The 21,763-nt window shown below is 37.4% G+C and overlaps 1 protein-coding gene across 2 annotated transcripts in view; it reads left to right on the top strand.

The window, feature by feature from the left end:
- The window catches only part of LOC149279484 (ecto-NOX disulfide-thiol exchanger 1-like), a 114,609-nt gene that overhangs the window by 71,426 nt on the left and 21,420 nt on the right, over positions 1-21,763 (top strand). For both annotated transcript variants that reach the window (XM_089501109.1, XM_089501110.1), the window contains 2 exons: positions 4,656-4,773; positions 20,026-20,210. In XM_089501109.1, the coding sequence (XP_089357235.1) occupies positions 4,656-4,773; positions 20,026-20,210 (303 nt within the window). The remainder of the gene's footprint in view (positions 1-4,655; positions 4,774-20,025; positions 20,211-21,763) is intronic.

Here is a 21,763-nt window from a genome sequence, read left to right as displayed (position 1 = left end):
CCACTGTAAATGTTATACAAGTCTAAATAATATGTGGAATTATGTCATATCATGCAATGTGTCATAAAATACCACGTTCCCTTTCTGCAGCAACTTTTAGTGCATATACCTTGCTCTAAATGCATAGGCTCTTTTCTTTACAGTTCTGGTCATATACCACATTGTCAGTTACAATATAGGTACACAATAAGCAAGTGTAAGTACATAAACCACTGATCTGTTGATTGAAGTCAAAGTATTCTCAAATAAATTGTCATTGTTATTTGAATTTACAGTTTTTGCTGAATATAATCTTCAGGTAGCTACATTTACAGTATTGTGCAAACGCTTTAGGCAGAAGAATGTTTTCAAAAATAAATATCAATAGTTTATTTTTATTATTTAACAAAAATGCAAAGTGAGTGAACAGAAGAAAAATCTATATCAAATCAATATATGGTATGACCGCCCTTTGCCTTCAAAACATCAATTCTTCTAGGTAAACTTGCATAAAGGCAGGGTATTTGTGTCATCCCCTCACCTCTTTCCTCTGCTGCTGCATTTTCTGTGGCACATCGAAGGGACCGTATGAGGAGACTCCTGGCGGCAGAGACAGAGCTCTTTGACACCATCTCCTCGAAGTTCAGCTGCATCCAAGATGGCCATTTGGTACAGTCAGCATCTGCAAGTTGCCAATTAAATGGATATACTCCCTATTATTTATGCACCCTTCCAATCTAAAATCTAAAGAGCGGGGTTTCTTTAGCGAGGGCTATTTAAGAGCAGTGTAGCTGTTCATTACTTGGCTGCTAAAGAGTTTCTTCACAGTTCTCTGGGCTTAAAGTGATTTATTCGGGTGTATCTCTATGTATTGACCCCTGGCTTGTCGCTGACTGTTCTGCCTGACCTGGACTTTTCAATGTATTTGTGGCTTGTCTACCTACGCTGCTGTGCTTATATATATATATATATATATATATATATATATATATATATATATATATATATATATATATATATATATATATAATTACCTGGATCTGCTAACTAGTACCTCAGATCTTCTCCTCTCATTCCATCCATTCCATTTATTATTAAACTTTGGAAATAAGAAGCTTTGCCATGGGCTGACTTCTTTATAGCCGCATTCTGCACTGTTTTTGAACTTTGTAAATGATATTCAGTGACATGTTGTTATCATATGATATTGTCTGTCTTGATGACATTCTGATGTGTTCTAAGATTCTGATGCATCATCGTGCTTATGTCAGGTTCATATTGCAATGTATAAGAGAAAACAACCTTTTTGCCAAGTAAAGCCTAAGGGGCATCTTGAAAAGGATCCCAATAAACTTGCTGCAGTCACTCAGCCTTTTCCTTCTGACCTTAAAGGGATTCAAAACTTTTGCCAACTATTACAGACAATTTATCAATAACTTTTCACAAATCACTACTCTCATCACAGCATTGACTAAGGCTTCATTTTCATCTGCACCTATTTTGTTGTCACCTGTTGGAAGGTTCTGAAACACCTATTATTGTTTACACAGACCACAAGAACCTTACCTACCTAGAAAATGCTAAACGTCTTAATTCCAGATAAACCAGATGGTCGCTATTTTTCACCAAATGTAATTTTCTGATAACATTTTGCCCAGGATCTAAAAACACTAAAGCTGATGGCCTATCTTGTCAATTTGAAGATTTAGATACAGGAATAACCAATGAACCTATCATTCCTAATGAACATAGTATTGGAATTAATACTGGTATTTTTCAACAAATCACAATATCCTTCTCGTCTTCAGGTTCCCAGGCAATGTTTATTTGTTCAATCACAGTTCATTAAACCAATCCTGTCTTGGTCTCATGCTTCCCCTCTAGCTGGACATCAAGGAATTTCATTGTTTCCTCTTTAGTGTGCATATTGGTGGCCCAACATGGTCAAAGATGTTAAAGATTCTATTTCTGCTTGTCTTGTATGTGCCTGCCATAAGACTTCTCGCACTAAAAAAGCTGCCCTCTTCCTGTCCCAGACAGACCCTGGAGTCACATCCATATGGATTTCATCACCGATTTACCTAAGTCTGAAGGGAAGACCACTATATCTGTGGTAGTCTTGACATCCCCCGATCCCCGCCCATATCACCTTTAAATGGGGGTGTTTCCCGGGATGTCAGTGGGCAGTCCTGGCCTCGTCCCTTAAGGGAAGGCTCCTGGTAGCCCGAGCTAAAAAGTTCCCAGGTATGTACAAACTCTAATTAATACGGTTTTGAAGGCAAAATGTAGTCAAATATTTATTTGATTTAGATTTTTTTTCCCCCAAAACTATGTTTATTACGTTTTTCAGAGAATATGGGAAGGAGAGGCGGGAGGGATACAGAAAGGTGGTGGTGGTGGGGAGTCAGGTACACACGGCAAGAGACAATGGCATACATAACCATAAATCAAGGTACATAGTACATTCACGGAGAGCGGCTCAAATAAGTCATCGAGTAGTATTACAAAAAGCAATATCAAATTGGAGTGCATAAGGGAAACAACTCCGAATGAGCCGCAACAGTCCCAACAATGTGTAAAGAAAATACATCGACCGGTGGAGCAATCAAACAGTACAAGGCAACTATGCGTCGTTCCCAATGACAGAGGACAACCAGTAGAACCATGTGGCCGTATAGGCTTCCCTAAGTTTCGGAATAGTGGCGGTGATTTAGATTTTTATTCTGTTTACACACCTTGCATTTTGTTAAATGATAAAAATAACATGTCTATTTTTAAAACATTATTACTTTACAGCATTTTTTCACACCAGCCTAAAACTTTTGCACAGTACTGTTTACGTGTTTTAGCTCTGTTATCTTGGCCCAATAGCCCAATCTACTAGACAAACACCCCAATTCCTTTTCATACTGTCTATGGCAAACAGTGCAATGGCCCATTAGTTGTTGTTAATTGCTTAGCTGGACACTCTGAATAAAATATATCACATGACCTATAAAATGGCAGCCTCCAAGCCTGCAGATAAAATAAAGGTTTACTGGAACAGTAGGAGATAAAAGTAAACCTAAATGATTATATACAGCATGGTATTTAATGCTCAAGTAGAAAAATTATTTTTCATCTGTCAGACCCGTTCCTTAAACAGTGTTAAAAGTATTGTTTATTGTATGGATGCAATTCGGGCCTCTGTCTGCCCATTGTGGCCATTGTTATATATGGAGACATTTTCCATTTTTAAACTTTCAGAGCACATAACATTTCATATTCCACATACATAGATTACAGTTGATTGCAGTGATTTTAGTTTAGTATTTCAAATCAATATTTTGTTCAAAAAGATATGTCAATTCCTGTTAATTTGCCCGGAAACAAAATATGAATATATTTGTAACGATATCTCTTCGCCCCCATGTCTGTTCTGTTAGGAGCATTATATCTGAGAGTGGCTTTAGACACAATACAAGATAAAGGAGGCATGAAAGCTGCTTTGTAAAGAGCACCATTCATTATTTGCTTTGAGATGCCATTTTAATAGGGCTTTGAACATTCATTACAGCCATCTCTTGCAATGTGCAGTGATGAACAGACAGAACTCATGTGGGAGTACCTTCTGCATTTTTCATGGGAATTGCTGTGACATTTGTCACATAATGAAAGCTATATGTGGAGTGTATTGTGTATTCTTTTCACGTGACTTTAAAGATTCCAAACTGCAGGCCTCCTTGGGGATTGAACCCTTTGTCAGTAGAAAAATTACATGTCAACAAGGTGAAAAGCTGCACGCTGCATTCCTACATTAGACTTGGCAGCATTATTAGGACCAAATGAGATAGTATCAACTTTTCTGTTTCTCTGCACCAGGAAAGAGAGACACTACATTATCTCTGCCCTGTTGCATTAGTTTGTAGACAGCTTGCATCAGGATCTGCTCGCTCTTTCTTACTGCTCTCGTATAAAGCAAGTTGTACTTCTCCATGTAAGTGGTTCATTTACAGTATACTATCTACTCTTTGTGTAGAAGATACAGTATTGCTCCTGACAATACAGATCTAGAGTACTAATCCACAATTCCTATAGCATCACCTTAAAAAGAAATCCTTCTGATCACTCATTGCAGTTTACAGGAACCATAGGTATTACATGAGACAATGTTTTGCTGAATAATAGTAAAGCTCCATTGTTAATGATGGTGTCTCGTAAACATACTGATTAAACAATGCCTTATTTGTCATATGAAATATTCGAAGATTGTTCTGTAAAACCATAATAACATTTCTGATGTTTTATTTGGCTGTTTGATTTTGACTGATACTTTGTCACAGTTTTGTTACTGTTTCTTGTTTTATGCAAATCCCTATTTTGGTCCATGAAAACATATACTGGATCATTCCAGCAGTGAACTGGCTACAAAGGGTGATATGTTATTTAGTAGACTTTGATGTGCGAGAAGGTTAATTAGATGTATATTGTTAATTAGATCAATGTACATTGTTCACTTTCCAATAATTTGAACATACTGTGATGAGTTCACCTACAAATGTTTTTAAGATTACGATGGTTACGATATTAAATGGTTGTCCAAAGGTAATCTGTTACTGAATGAATGCTCTACGTTGTATACCTATAAACAAAATCCATTGATATTACTGGCTCCATTATTTTTTCATCTGCTTTAGGAACTCCGGAATGCACATAGTGAACAGCTCATGGGCATCCGCCGGGAGGAAGAAATGGAAATGTCTGATGATGACAGCAGTGACATCCCAACTAAAAAAGTCAGAGTGGAAGACTCAGGTGAGACAAAGTGTTTATTTGCCACATACTGTACCTGTGATTACATGCTTACTCTGCAGAGACAATAAGGATTCTGGCACTCTTTACGAATTGGCTTTAAGTGCTGTTGGTACCTTACATTAGCTTTAGTTTTTATTTTAGAGATATCTATTCTATGTTGCCCTGTCTTTTCCAATATATATATATTTGGACGTGTAAAAAAAACAGTTGAGGTGCAAAGTAACAAATGTCGAGAGGCCACAGGAACATCTCACTATTTTCCAAAGAAAACCGCCCCATTAACAGTAATTTTTTTATAAATATGGTCAATTATGTCACTCTGCATAAGTTTCACATGCTGGCCTTTGAGTTAAAGCATTTTAATTGTATACATGTTTAGTGCATTTAGCTGATCAACCTAACAAGTAAGTTTTTAGAAATATATAAATTAATTATATATCTATATTTATTTCTACTTGCAGCATAGGTTAGGAGACCCCATTAAATAATATGTTTACAAGATGCATTCTATATATCATATGGTCATAGCTATGTAGAATCCTTTAGATATGATACATTAATGGTAATGTAATGTGGTTTCATTACCACCTGGGCTGAATATAAATACGTATACTATGATATATATATATACTATAGTTACAAACTTTAGTCACGGAGTAAAAACATCTTTAACGGTTTAAAGTCTTTATGAATGTGCTGTATGCTTTATCTGTGTATAGAATGAATCACATATGTACTCTTTACCCAAAGACAGAATGCTATTTCTTAAGGTTACAGGAACCTCAGTCTAAAGGTTTAGATCTCTGTCTCTGATTGTAATCCCTAACTTTTAGCTGTCCTCACTGGGAAAAATAAATTTTATAATTACTTTAAACACCCTCTAAATTCACTGCGAAAGAGGCCTTTTGGGTATTAGGTGCCTATGTAATGTGTATTAACTACTAACTTTATGTTAATTGTGTATAGCAGATACACTATATGGACAAAAGTATTAGGACACCTGACCATCAGGGACTTTTATGACATTGTATTCTAAATACATAATCATTAATATGTAGTTGGTCCCCCTTATATAGCTATGAATAACAGCTTCCATTCTTCTGGGAAGGCTTTCCACAAGAGTGTTTCCGTGGGAATTTCTGCCCATTCATCTAGTAGAGTATTGATGAGGTCAGGCACTGATGTTGGATGAGAAGGCCTGGGTTGCAATCTCTGTTTCAGTTCACCACAAAGGTGTTAGATGAGGTTGAGGTCAGGGCTTTCTGCGGGACAATTAAGTTGTTCCACACCAAACTCATCCAACCATTTATTAATGGACCTTGCTTTGTGCAGTGGGGTACAGTCATGCTGGAATAGAAAAGGCCCTTCCCCAAACTGTCCCCACAAAGTTGGAAGCATAGCAGTGTCCAAAATGTCTTGGTATGCTGAGGCATTAAGATTTCCCATCACTAGAAGTAAGTGGCCCAACCCCTGAAAAACAGCCCCATACCATTAACCCTCCTCCACCAAGCTTTAAAGTTGGCACAATGCAGTCAGGCAGGTAATGTTCTCTTGCTATTGGTCTGCAAAACAGAGAAGTGTGATTCATTACTTCACAGAACATGTTTCCACCTCTCCAGTCCAGTGGCGGTGTGCTTTACACCATTTGATCTGACGCTTGGCAATTGACTTGGTGATGTGAGGTTTGCATGCAGCTCCTCTGCCGTGGAAACCCACTGCATTTAGCTCCTGCCGCACAGTTTTTGTGCCAATATTAATGCCAGTGGATGTTTGAAACTCTTCAGCTATGGAATCAACAGAGCATTGGGGACTTTTAATCACCATGTGCCCCAGCACTCAGTGATCCGCTCTGTGACTTTATGTGGACTTCTGCGTGGCCAAGTTGCTGCTTCCACTTTCCAATAACACTACTTATAGTTCACGAACTGACTTATTGCAAAGTTAGCATCATCTTACAGTACTATGCTTGAATTCACTGAGCTCTTCAGAAGGACCCATTTTTTTCACAAATGTTTGTAAATGCAGAGTGCATGGCTGAATTCAATAATTAAGAATGTTGTCCCAATACTTGTGTCCATATAGTGTATTTCTTGTTCTATAGCTAAAATCAATGTGGTTCACATAAAATATGCTGATTTTAAAAACACCGTATGTTCGTTAAGCATGTAAGGTTAATGTAATCAACTGTGACTTACCAGGTGCCCTACAGAACTCCACAATTTCATCATTCACCACAGTACAATAATGTCATTGCTAGACATCAGAATCAGTTTATCAACACATTTAGAGACAAAGTGTCCTCTGACACCTGTGGGGTAGAAAATACATATTTGTTTGGGCACATAGAAAAATTTACTTGGCACAGGCTTACATGTCAGTAGTCAGTATGTCCTACCCCAGCCTCCCCTACAATCCTTGGCCTGTTGGGAAAGGACCTTAATACATTCTCAGTGTCAGATTTCATGTCTTTCTATGCTTCTTGGAGGTTTCCAAGCATATTGAATATCTGTTGCTATCTACTACTTGATATGTGAGAGCCTCAACTGCATCTTTCAGAACTGATCCAAAATGTTCAGCCCCATTCAATTCACTTGAAGCTCTTGGCCACGTGACGCCTTGTAGCCAAGTAATTTGGATTGAGGGGATTAGGGTCTGTAGGAAACCTGAAAACATTAGCCTCCAGGATAATCTCTCTAAAATATTGTCCATCCCTTGTTCCTTAATGACCCACATTAGACTTTTCACAATAAAAATGCAAATATATGCTCACCGCATTCAATAAATTCATAATTTCTGAGCATATAATGATATATTGTTTATCATCAATGCTATAGACACTTATACTTTCTATACAGTACGTTATTTTTTTTTTATATTTTCAAAATTTGTCTTCTGTAACGCAGGATAATATTAGCATTACCAAACATATAGCCGTCATATTTCACTGTCCTGTATAGTGTTATACTTTTCAATGGGACTCAAACCAAAAGCAAAATTTTTCTAACTTTATTTTTATTGGAATTCATGAATATCATAATGGAGAAGGAGAAGGCATTGTAAATGTGACAACTCAGAATTAGTTGTGGTCAAATCCCAGCAGTTTTTAAATCCCATGATGCTTAATTAATTTATCATCACAAGCGCAAGGAAGAACTGGAACCCCGCATTTGCAAACTCTTGCAAAGACACACACTACTTGTGGCATTGCAATGTCATGCAACAGCATGCCCGGTGTTAAGGCACATGCCAGACCAACTCTCCTTGCTGAACATCCCTGCTTGCGGAATTCTAGCTTGCTTGCCTCCTAGCCTGCCTACCTCAACGCATACTTTTGGATGTTCCTCCTTGTATTTTCCAATATAAAGAGATACTTGCTATATGTGATTTTTGCCTTGACAATTTTCAGATTGCTCACCAGCACGACTAAAGCAAATTACTGTACATTTCAAGGGGCTTGCTACATGATTGCTAAACGACTTATGGTCAGAACACAGTTTTGCAATGATTTGATAAATGATTACTGTGAGACAGCTGTCATCGTTTAGGTTATAAATTAAGTGTTGAACTAATGATATGTCCAAGGTCTTTCTGAACTTTGGTGTATAGCGAACAAGACTTTTTAGCTCAGTACTTATATGGATGACTGTTTGGATGACCTAAATTATGCAATTTTTGGAATTATTTTTGAAACACACCATACTGGGAGACCATTTATTTGAAGTATAACACCTTCCAGCAGCCATGAAAACAATCACATTTAGGTGTGCTTCTTAAAAGTGTTTATTTTAATTCAAGGATGTTAAAGTAGAGTGATACTAGAGTTCAGTAAAATGTTAACATGTAATGCATACTTGTGCAGAAGCCACAGGCATAATTTGTATCCAAGGACATGGAAGAAAGCATGTTATGTTCTTTCATACATGTGTGTTAATATTCATCTATTCATCAAGATTCCTATGCATAGTATACACATGGTAAAAGTGAAACATTATTCATTGTTATACAGTAAGTGTAATTGTTTAGGTTAGGAGATTTAAAGGGGCAGCCTAATCTCCCTGACACCCCTACTGTAGAAAAAAGCATATTACTCTTTGAGTACTTTAATATGCATTCTTCCAAAATGAAAAAAAAATGAAAAAAACACAATTTATAGCCATTCCTCCTCCATGTTCTGACATTTCTTGCCACTGATTGTCTGCTTAAAACTGTCAACCAGTGGCAGGGAAGCACTTCCATTGAAATCCATTGGAGAACTTTCCTGTCACTGATTGACAGCTTAAGCAGCCAATTAGTGGTAGGAATCCCATTGAAATCCTTGGGAAGACATTATACATGCGCCCTGGGGTCTGAACAGACCAGTGAATTTAGCTTTCACCAAATCCAATGCTGGAGGTAAGTACATCACATGCAGCGAGGTGCGTTCGGCCAAATACATCGCCTACATCTTAAGCCTTATAACGAGTTAGTGCTTCAGAACTTCAAGCACTGATCGCTAGTCTGAGCTTTCATGAGTCCAACCCATTAAAACACTGATTAATGTTAGCTATTATAAGGTCCCATAATATATTACATTTTTTAACATTAATTTACTTAAAACTTGTAAATATAACTGTTGGACTTTATCACTTGCATAACATTAGCAAACTCAATTCCAATGGCGTGAAGGGTAATAAAAATGAAATATCTCTTGCACTTAATATATTAAATAAAACTAAAGCTGAATGTCTTGATACTTCTCCAAAGCACAGAGTGAAGCAATTTCCATTATTACAAAAATATATACCTTGCAATAAGCTAAAAAAAAATAAAACTGAAAACAGTTCATTCATTTTGCATTGTTTAAGGCTGATAAAACTGGCGTTCTAATCCAAAACCTCCAATGCTATTATATAGATTACATTTTGTTATGTTTTCAGACTGATAAGGTTTTATGTGGGATCATTGCATATGAGGATTGATGTAATCCTTTTTTCTTAACAGGCTTTTAGGACACAGAGGCATTTGTTATGCAATAAGAGACAAAGTTGCTATGGAAAACGCTATAGCAACCTAACATCTTCACGTAGCCAAGCAGCCACTTGTGACAGAAATCTAAATTTACATTTATTTTACTGTCATTTTATCGACACTCCTAGTATTTCATTTTGACATGCTGTTAAAATATATTTTCTTGCCCTGCATGAGTAAAATTAACAGCGCAGTGTTTGGAAGAAATATTGCTGTACTTTTCTACAGAATGTGTATGTTTAAACACTCGACTACAACACACAAACTTATTTGTTTTAACATTATCCACAAGTTTATTTTGCCTCTAGGCTATGCTGAACTTATCCCCCCTCCTATTGGAAAGTAAATACTGTTTTAACCTAAAAAAATGATCTGAATATTTTTTTACTGATAATCAAAATAATGAGCAGCTTTATGAACGTACCTTAAATCAGACGTTTCTTTCCAAATCTCTTCAGGTTTAAGGGTGCGACTTAAGTTGGTTCAGTAGAGTTTTATTTCATTTGATTTTGTTTTTCACATTGCATAAGAAAAGCAATTCTATTACGGTTTATATAATAATATTGCATGTCATATAGGAGCGTGTGATATAAACACAATACATAATAGTAAAAGATGTCCAAAGCATTTAGCCTATTACAGATCCCTGATGCTGCATATTATCAACATGGAGGTAAAGGAAAAAAAATAGTTTTGCTCTAAAAAAGAAATCCTTTGTGACTCCCGAATAGTGTTTTAAGAACCTTTGGATTTACTTTTGTATTCTGGAAAGGTCACTCATACAAATATAAACACCCTAAATCACACCGTGAGTACAGACCACACATTTAGGGATGCTTAAGTAAACAGTGAAAAATATATTGTAATTTATGTTTGCTGTCTCTGTAAAGAAAAGTCAGCATAACACATGAAATGCATTCTCTCGCTTTTCATAAGGCTGATCCACTGTCTCCTCGGTTTTAATCCGCCTGTGTTCTACTCTAATGAACATACGCTTTTTCTATTCTGTTATCACAAGAACAGTTAAAGGCTGGAAGCTGAGCGTGGTGAACGGAACACAATGCAAACTAAAAGTCCAATTGTTGATGAAATGCTTGAGAAGTACACCATATGAACAAAAATATTGGGATACCCGACCGTTACACCAACATGGACATTGCATTCTTCCACTCTTATGGGAAGGCTTTTCACAAGATTTTCCTGAGACAATGTGGGACCATCCTTCCAGTATCACATAAATTTAAACCTAAAACCATACAAGGAAGCAATTGAGTTCCTCTGGCACAAATTCAACAAGTTGCCAGAAACTGCTAAAATGAATTTACAGCTTTAGAAATCATATATCATAATCTCAGCATGCGCCAATTCCACAAATAGACATTTGTAATTTCAATAAGATGAAGGAAAACTGATGTCATTGTTCATTGCCACTTCAGAAGCTCATTATAGCCAACGTGGCATATTCACATAGTGTAAGCTCTTTTTTTTAGCTTTTTATAGCTGTAAAATACCATGGTATAAAATAATCTGTTTCTATTTGCTTTTGCTGATATTAAGAAGTGAAATGTAGGAAAGTTCACAAACCACATATTTATATTTATATATTTACCAAATAAACAATCCCTATGTGACTTCAATGTGGTAATAACTCTATGTAACTTTAACTAAGTGGCATTAAATGTAACTGTTTTCTATGCTATTCATGGACATTGAAAATATCAAATTTTATTTGTCTGTCCTGTGCACATTAATCTGGAATGTAAAAACAATCCATTCAGGTTGTGCTAACGCAGATCTATTGCTTTAGAAACTCAGTGGGGCTGGTCCTTCAAAATCCGCAGATTGGTGCGTTCAAAGTACAACTCTTGCAGACTTTCCTGCATGTCCCTACATCCCTCTGTGCTAAATCCTAATTATACTGTGAAACATAGTTATTATCACATCATAATTAAAACTAAAAAAAGGACATGGCGTAGCATACAATTTTGATCCACCTTAGCGCATATTTGCATAAAATTATATGTTTGTATGTTTGTAGAATATTTTTTTGATGTGGCTACAATTACAAAACGTTATGAATTAACAAAAATGGCATATTAGTATAATGTATTGTAACATTTTTATTCTCCTTACTACATATTTGCATAAAATGACACGGTTATGATTTTTGTATTTGTAGAAGAAAGTCAATTATTTGGCTAATGTTACACATTTATTTTGTTTGTATATCAAGAACCATTTAAATGTTGTCTACTTAAGACAACTAGAAGGTATTTAAATATAGAAACCAGGTTGTCCAATGTTGGGGCTTGAAGGCCACAAACAGACCATGATTTAGGGAAATCCTTGCTTTGAACCCCGTTGACTTAATCACTTTTAATAATTTTGATTGAGCTGCCTCTGCTTGAGATGCAATATCCTAACTATTCTATCCTGCATTATTTTGACACCCCTGGTTTATAACCCATAGTAATTATTTGAGCTAAGGGTGAGTGTATGTGTTAAAAAAAGCAAAAAAAGCTTAATACAACCACTGGCCAGGCTGTAAGCAGTAATGCATATGGCAAATGGCTGGGGTAATACAAGAGCTGTAAATGTATATTTTAATGTAATGTAAACCGTAGTGTAAGAAGATAACCCAATGTTCATTTCAAGCAGCTATTATTTGGGAAATTATTTGGAGGTGATAAAAAGTACCAACCAGAAAGCATGTGAAGGATAGCATCTTCGGTGTCTTCGATGCCTGAGCACGCACTGTTGGGCATGTCAGCTTCATGTGATAATATGCCGGATGAGCTCCTTTTATAAATAAATTGGAATTCAACCTGCATGCTTCCAGTGGCTGGTGCTCATAAGCATGCAAGTCTAACTATTATGTTTTGAGGTTAAATGCGCTATAGTGCATGGGCAGGCTGTGTATTTTATACCGGAGTGTCTCATTACAATGAGGTGTTCCCATGATGAAGGCTATTCGCTAGCCATGGACATCAGAGAACCTTACTTTTAAATGCTATGAGTAGGGTGCTGTGCAAAACAGGTTTTAATTAGCATCATGGTATCCAATCAAGGGACCACTGTTTTGAAGCTATATTTTATTTAAATATATTATATTTATGCAATTAATATATTTATTTTTGAAAATTAATTTTAAGTGAAGTCCAAAATCTATCTTCAGTATAACTTTTTATCTTTTTTTATATAAAAAAAAAACCAAGTAATGTTTTTGTACTCTTGGTGCCACCTTCAGGAATTTGTATTTGGGACTTTTTCTTCCCATTTAAATTTCACCGAAACCAATACCTTTATTTGATAAATGAATACTAACTGTGCATGTTTATTCATTAGTCTTCCCTGTAGGATAGTAGTATTGTTTTCTCAAAAATTTGAAAACTTTTGTTTTATTCTGACAGGACACTTTATAGATTTACAAGATTTCCTATATAGCTTAATTATCCAGCTTCTATTCGACCATAAAAATAAGCATTTGCAAAACTAAAACATGCAGACAATGTATCCATCAAAGACGAAATATAGATTTCCATCTAGCAGCTAGATATTTTGCAAATAAACATACCGTAATTAAAATGAAAAGGACAACATGCACAATATGCTCCAGTTTCAAAAAGAATTGTAGCATTAAATATATCAATGTCAGATTCATTAAAAAAAACCTAAAGAAAAAATAGTTAATAGCCACAGCATGCTTAATATGTTTAATTAGTAAATACAAAAATCAGAAGCATAATTATGTCATTGATGAAATATGTAGATTTTCTTTTATGTGCTAGGTTAGTGTTCAATTTGTTTAATTTGTTTTTTTGCGTGAAACTCTTGCAAGTGCAAGCTATGTTCATTCTAGAGCAGGGGTGGGCAATTAATTTTCCCATGGGGCCACATGAGAAATTGGAATGGTTTTAGAGGGCCAGACCTCTACAAACTACAAACTCCGAAGCCTTGTCCATTTTGTTAACTTATGTGCTGTTTAATAAAGTTATTCAAGCCTACGTCATTGGTAGAGGTGCTTGAATAAGTAAGGCCTGAATAACTATTAGCACAGCACAGAAGTGAACAAAATGAACAAGGCTTCGGAGTGCATACCGTATTTTTCTCTCTATAAGACGCACCTGCTGATAAGACGCACCTAGATTTTAGAGGAGAAAAAAAAGGAAAAAATATTTTGAGCTAAAAAATGGGCTAAAATATTTATTACAATAACTGAATAAGCTATGAACACAGTAAGACACACGCAGTAAGACACACACAGACACAGTAAGACACACACAGACACAGTGAGACACACACAGACACAGTAAGACACACACAGACACAGTGAGACACACACAGACACAGTGAGACACACACAGACACAGTGAGACACACACAGACACAGTAAGATACACACAGACACAGTGAGACACACACAGACACAGTAAGACAGACACAGTGAGACACACACAGACACAGTAAGACACACACAGACACAGTGAGACACACACAGACACAGTAAGACACACACAGACACAGTAAGACACACACAGACACAGTGAGACACACACAGACACAGTAAGACACACAGACACAGTGAGACAGACACAGTGAGACACACACAGACACAGTAAGATACACACACACACAGTAAGACACACACACACAAACACAGTAAGACACACACACACAGTAAGACCTCCCTCCCTAACCCCCCTTCTCAGTATCTCCCCTCTAACTCCCTAACCCCCCCTTCTCAGTATCTCCCCTCTAACTCCCTAACCCCCCCTTCTCAGGATCTCCCCCCCCGCCCCGGTCACTTACCTTAAACTCCTGTGTTGGAAGCGTGAGGCGTTTGTCTCGGGTGCCGGCGCTTCACTGCTGATCGCCGGCGTCTGACGTCATATGCCGGCGCCCAGCGTAAAGCGCCGGCACCCGAGACAAACGCTTCCAACACAGGAGTTTAAGGTAAGTGACCGGGGCGGGGGGGGACACCGGACTCATTGGTGAGTCACCAGGACACTCTTTGCGGGCCGGTCCGAGCTATTCAGCGGGCCGGATGTGGCCCGCGGGCCGTGCTTTGCCCAGGTCTGTTCTACAGGATCACAATGTCCCCAGCATACATCTCATTCTTTTCAATGGATATTTGAACCCTTGCTACACTGTTTAACATTTATTATTTTCACGTAAGCCTTCTAGCAAGTACTTCAGTACTCCAAATTCACCGAAAAAACGAATCAACAATTCAGCTCACATCTAAAAGCTTTTTAAAATGTCAGGATGTCCCGGTTTTACACGTTTTTGATATTTAAGAGACTTGGTAATTTATTTTCTCTTTATTCACTTTATAGTTTCACTTGGGACAGCTTTAATGTTATGTCAATCTTGTTCAAAGGGGAGATGTTCTCACATAGAAACAGATGGAGCGATGACAAACCACTTCTGTTGCCTCTGTGACAGCATTCTGTATGGCAAGGTCACAAAGTAAATCTATAAAGGAACCAAGGGCCTTTTTAGACTGATATTATATCTATCCTCATGTACAACTGTGAATCTTTATAAAAGGCCCTAAAACCTTTCAATTTGGATGCATTTGACTTGATTTAAACTGCTATATAAAAGCCGCAATTCTAGAATGAATCCAAAGCACTGCTTTCTTTTGCATTTTGTGTACTTGTATTAATAATAGAAACACACAGTTTTACACAAGAGTATCATCTGATGGATTTTCTAACATGTGCATTGTTTTAATACATCACATCTACGGTTGTTTAGAATCAAAAAATCTAATATCTTCAGCTCAAAATGTTCTTTTTAAATCAACAAAATAAGTATAGCTGGTATGTGTGATTTGTTTTTAACGTGGGTGATTTATAGATTAGACAAAGGATAATAAAAGCAAGAGGTGGATTATAACTGCATAACACTTTCAGAAGAATTTAAAGGACGTTGGCAGCAAACTCTGAGCTGTCACAGCTTGTTATATACAATAAGCATACTTTGTGAATATACATTTATTTCCAAGATACAGCTTATGAAAATTGGCATGTCAGTGTTTGAGTTGGCAGTATACCGCCTCACTGGAATGTGTCTTAAATTAAGAAGAATAACATTAGATGCCTGGGCAAGGAGACAGTTGTTTAAAAATAAAGTGTCATCCCTTTCGTACATTATGAAGAATGAGCTATATCTGGACATATTGTAACGCAAGCTTTAGAAACCTCGGGTTTTTGAAGCCAACAAATGTAAACTAACTCCCCTGTTTCACAGTAAGAGAAAACAAGACTAGATTAGATAATTCCAAGCACAAATAATTACTTTAGGTCAAATATAATTAAAACCTTGTTAAATGCATTCATCTACAGCAGCAGCCTCAAACTTAGATTCTAAGAACATGTTTATGGGATACCCTTGAGCTGCATAGTTACATTATTTTTTCACAGCTCCCATCACAAGTTTTCAGACCCCGATTTCATTACAGACCATCACGTTAATTTCTGTTAATAACTGTGCCTTATGTTACAGGTCCTTACCTTGCAAAGAATTTATTGGTATTCAAAATAAAGCAAGGCCAGGGTTATTAGAGTATACTAGTTTGGTTCCAGGGGCTGGGCAAAATACAGTTGTACTAGCTATAGCCCTTTATGGTATCCCTTTTCTGTACACAGAAGTTATAATTACCGTATTTGCTCGATTATAAGACTTTTTTTTCAGAGCAAATGCGAGGTCGTCTTATAATGCGAGGTCGTCTTATAATCAGACCTCAAAAAAATGTCCGCTGGGGCCAGGCTGCTTACCGGTGCTTTGGTCGCGAGCAGCTAGCGTCTACTAGCAGCAGGAGAACAGGAAGCTAGCAGAGTGTCACATAACTCTGCCTCCCCCCTCCTTTCTCTAGGGGCGGGGCCAGAGAAGTTGCTCGCACAGCCGGGCCCCTGCAGAAGTCTTCGAGTGAGAGATCTGCAGTTCAGGTAAGGGGGTGGGGGAGGGTTTTTGAGCAAGTATGTGTGATTAATGGAATGAATGAGTATTTAAATGTTTGTGAATGAGTGTGTGTGATAGCATGGATGTGTAAGGGGGGTGGTGGTGGTAGCATGGCAAAGAGAGGCCGTACTCACACTCCTATCATCCCCAGGTTCCAGCATGTACTGGCTGCCTTGGCTTGTTATATATATATATATATATATATATATATATATATATATATATACACCTCCAGAAATGCCTTTTAACCCCCTATATGCCACTCTGCCCCATGATATGCCTTTTAACCCCCTATATGCCACTCTGGCATATAGGGGGTTAAAAGGCATATCATGGGGCAGAGTGGCATATAGGAGGGTATAAGACATTTCTGGAGGCAGAGTGGCAGATAGAGGGTTAAAAGGCACATCATGGGGCAGAGTGGCAAATAGGGGGTATAAGGCATTTATGGGGGCAGAGTAGCAACCCTGGGGGCAGATGTGCATAACTGGGGTTGGCAAATAAAAGGAAATAAAAAAATATATATTTTTCTCAATCATATCTTTTATTAAATATGAAAAAATTGTTTACATGAATTAATATTTACTAGTAAAACTTTTTTTCCTATAGGGTAGTCTTATATTCAGGCTTTTTGTTTTTTTCCTAAATTAATATTTAGATTTTGGGGGGTCGTCTTATAATCAAGCAAATACGGTATATATCTTCTTTCCTTTCTTTCTCCAATTCACTTTCCTATCACCTGCTAGGCAAGGCTTATCTCCAGTTTTGGTCACAGACATTAAGACTCGCCTGTGTTATGATATAAGAGAGCAGTGTGGGAACGTGTACTATCACAGAGCAGGAGTCATTCAATAACATTGACTCCTGCTACTACCAGCTTCGCTGCTGGTTGCCAAAAACTCTAATGTAAGGGTGTCCAAGGACACATGCCTTTACCTGGCAGTAGATGTGGCTCTAAAAGCAATAAACACACAGATGTGCCAACATTTTGACCCCAGGTCTGCCTGTGTAAATGTTTGTAATTAGGAATGAGCCCAACTATGTATATTATTTTGCAGGCAGATTAACAGCAAACACCTGTATAATTAACACAGAGATGTCTTTATTAGGTGCAATATGTGGCTGAGCTACAATGACAATGTATTGTTTTTTGTGTTCACAAAACCTCACAAATGCTCTACTGGATGAATGGAATAAAAAAAAAAGGACTGCAAAAGCTTGTGGAGAGCCTTCCCAGAAAAGTGGAAGCTGTTTTAGCTGCAAAAAGGGACCAACTTAATATTAATGTCAATGTATTTAGAATGCGATATCATAAAAGTCCCTGTTGGTAATGGTCAGATGCCCTAATACTTTTGTCCATATAGTGTGTGTGGTTCAGGAATCAATAGTTCATATATTTCCTAGTTATATTTCCTAGTTTATGTTAACCGAGTTAGTAATATGCATAAAGTATACCATGTCAGGCATTTTAGGAGTTATGTATAAAATGTGAATCTTCAAAAGTGTTCTTATCACCATAACAACCAATGGACTAGAATGGCCCAATAAAATGAAATTATAATTTTTGTGATTTATTGCTTACACAATGACAACTCTGTATATTCATGTAATAGAAGAGTCCAATATTTACGCAATGTGCATTCCTGCATAGTCTTGAATTTAGAATAATTGTGATGTGTGTGTATATATCAATGCCAAATATTTAATAGGGAGATAATTACATTCTGCTATCTGAATTTACTAATTTAGACTTATGTAAACCAGAAGAAACTAGGTTCAGGATTTATTTTTTTTAGTATTTGAAACAAAAGAGTGTTTGAACTCGACATTGAGGAACTATTCAAGCAGCTCCCTTTTGACTTTTTCAACCATAAAGTGATTATTAGGTCATATGCTTAGCTTGTGCTTTTAATAAAACTATTTATTTTCATCCAAAGTTGAAATCAGTGGCATTGTTCAAGAAGAGAAAAAAAAAACTAAACAGTGAGAAAAACGGAGTATATTTCGCTTTCGAACAGCTGTTCTTTATAATAGCATTCTATTGCATTCCAAGGAATAACACAGAATTGTATTATAAAATGATCGAATGGATGCAAAGTAAGCAATCGCTAAACAGAAGAGAACACAATTCAGTCTTCTGATATAGAACACAACCATTTCCTATGTTTTTCTTGACCCAGGTTATATATACAGCCAATGTCACCGACACTTGTTTTATGCCCTTTTGCACTTTGCCACTCAATTTTTATCTTATATTACAGACTGTGCAATTCATTTGGGAGAAGTAATTTCCATCCCTGCATACTAATCGATTTTCTCGCAAACACCTGCTATCAGTTATGGTAATAAAAATGTCGTTTTAAATTGAAAACAGTCCAAATGGAGCGTCCCAGGGAAATGACTTAAGTGTCATTCAGTGCTACTAATGTGGTAATGTTCTTATGTTAGCAACACACTTTTTCATATCAGCATTTACATTTTTATACAATTTTAGTCATTATATTTCTCCTTCAGCTGGTGACTGTTTTAAAGTGTTGCCTTAAAGCTATTGGTACTAAGGAAAGATAAACTCTCTGAACACGCACACGTTTTTTAATAGCATTCCTAAATTCTGAATGCTGTAAAAACAATATAGACTTGACAAAACAAAATCATATTAAGAGTAAGAAAAAAAGAAAGAGACTGGCATAAATAATTTGCAGTAAGAACTGCAGGAAACTGTTTTCAGACTGGGTTGAATAGGAGTTCATGGGAAGTTAGGTTAAGGCCCAGGGCACATATTTCACACAATTTCATCTAAAGTACTTTTCTTCCAAAGTGCTTTTGTCTTATTCATGGAATTGACTATTTTGTTAACCTGGTTAAAGTTCATAAAAATCATACAGGCGTCATGCAATTAGGGCTATTGGTATTTTAATTAATCAATGTAGCATAGTTCTGATTGTATACCTCTTTACAAAGACAATTTCTCTTTGGAGGCCATGTTATCTTTTCTTCTCTGATGCCCTTTGTTAGACGCTCATACCGGTTTTCCTTCCTGACTTTTTAGCACAATTACTTAAATGCAGCCCAATGTGTTACTGAAGCGTGGTAAGGGTTAAGTAGTACTTTTGGTGTGTATTTTCCTCATAGTTATAGCAGGCTTTAATGATAAATCCTGAGTAAAATGTTTCCAAAATGGTCTGATTGGTGCAGTGGGTTGCACATGTCTGAGATTTCAGCCATATGGGACAAACTTCCACATGATAACTGGTGGCTTACTGGATTGTCTTCGTACAGCTTTGGCAGCTCAGGCATATGCACTGAAAGAGGAGAATGACAGTCTAAGGTGGCAGCTGGATGCGTACAGAAATGAGGTGGAACTTCTAAAACAAGAGAAGGGACATCATGGCCGAACAGAAGAAAGCCTAACCAAGGACCAACAGCTACAGTTTCTGCAGCAAACGGTGCAGAACATGCAGCAGGTAAGCTCCTTTTGGGAAAAACTTACTTTACAAAAAATACCGCTTTCCTTCAATTTTTTTTTTAAATGATGGTTCACTTATTCACAAGAAGAATACTGTCTAAGACTTGACTTGCAGAGATATAATGTATTTCTGAATAGTTTAAAGTTTCTTAATGTCAACCACTGACATCCAGGGTTCAATAAGCCCTGTCTGCCTACATCTGACTTTTTCAGCTTTAAACTTATGTTAAGCTAAACTAATTGAAGCAACAATATAGAATCAGAAGAGGCAGGTGGTTAAAATGTCAACTTGTTAAAAAAAAAAAAAAAAAAAAGGCCCATTATCAGTTCAACATACTGTTTCTAAGATGAGCTGTAGAAGGTACAGGTTGCTATAAAGTAATAATACCACTTTATCAAAACTATTACATTTTATTTATAGAGTGCCAGTAGCTTCTGTATCGCTAAATATACAGTAAAAGTACAGGAGAATATACAGTAAACCTTGAGTTGTGTATTTATGGAGGTTGATGCCCTAGGACAGGGGTAGGCAACCTTTTGGTAGTGGTGTGCCAAAGTAAAACCTTCAAGTCCCTTGGTGTTTCGGCAATAATTTTAAAGAGGAGCGAACGGTTGAGATACATAATGTATGGAAATATAGCATAGGAGATATAGATCAACAGATTAACACAAAAACCGAGCTTTGCAGGTATGGAGCAATTGGAATTCACACAAAATCTCCGCATTAAAGGTATAGATAAAACTCCCTAAATTTCAGGCATAGATCACAGGTTACACACCCCAAAGCCAGCCCTGGTGTCCACACTGCCCACATAGAACCTGACCAGGATGCAGATAACACACATAGGATTTGCAATCTTTGTCCTCAAACAGCCTAGCATATGACATCTTTGTCCCCAAACAGCCCACCCTGTGCCATCTTTGTCCCATAAACACGCTACCTGTGCTACCTTTTCTTTCATTTACACCTTCATTTCTACCCTCTCCCCCCTTTGTAGTTCACTTACCTTCAGACGTCCTGTGATGGCAGTGCGAGACTTCTGTCTTCAGTGTCTTCGTTGTGGTGCCCGCGGCTTCACTGCTGAGCGCCGGAAAATGATGTTATATTCCAGGGCTCAGCATGAAACGCCGGCACCGCGACGAAGACACTGAAGACAGAAGCCTCGCGGAGGAGAGTGAGGGACGCCAAGCGGTTGCTGAAAACTTGAGCGACCTCTTGGTGGCCCTCCGGGCTGCAAAAAATAAAATAAAACAGCGTTTTAATTGGGTAAGCAGACGGCAGCAACGTGTGCCGCTCATTTGCACCCTGCGTGCCATGAGTTGCCGACCCCTGCCCTAGGACCTAGCTAGGCTGAACATGAGAGGTAGCTCTTTAAATTATCATGCTCATGTACTGTGTGCCCGGGCATATCCTACTGGTGGACACAACCCTGCAGTACCAGATCTGCCGCCGGAGCTAGAGATTGATGCGTTTAGAGCAATCTTGGGCAGCAGCTGACTGCACATTTGCCAGGGTGCCAGTTCAGACCTGTTCATAAAATAGCACTCTTG

Source organism: Sceloporus occidentalis, unplaced genomic scaffold (genome assembly GCF_023333645.1).
Source record: "Sceloporus occidentalis isolate IW3139 unplaced genomic scaffold, rSceOcc1.0.p SCAF_164, whole genome shotgun sequence".
Taxonomy (NCBI): Eukaryota; Metazoa; Chordata; class Lepidosauria; order Squamata; family Phrynosomatidae; genus Sceloporus; species Sceloporus occidentalis.
The sequence above is the reverse complement of the archived record's forward strand: the minus strand, read 5'-3'. Positions and strand labels throughout refer to the sequence as shown.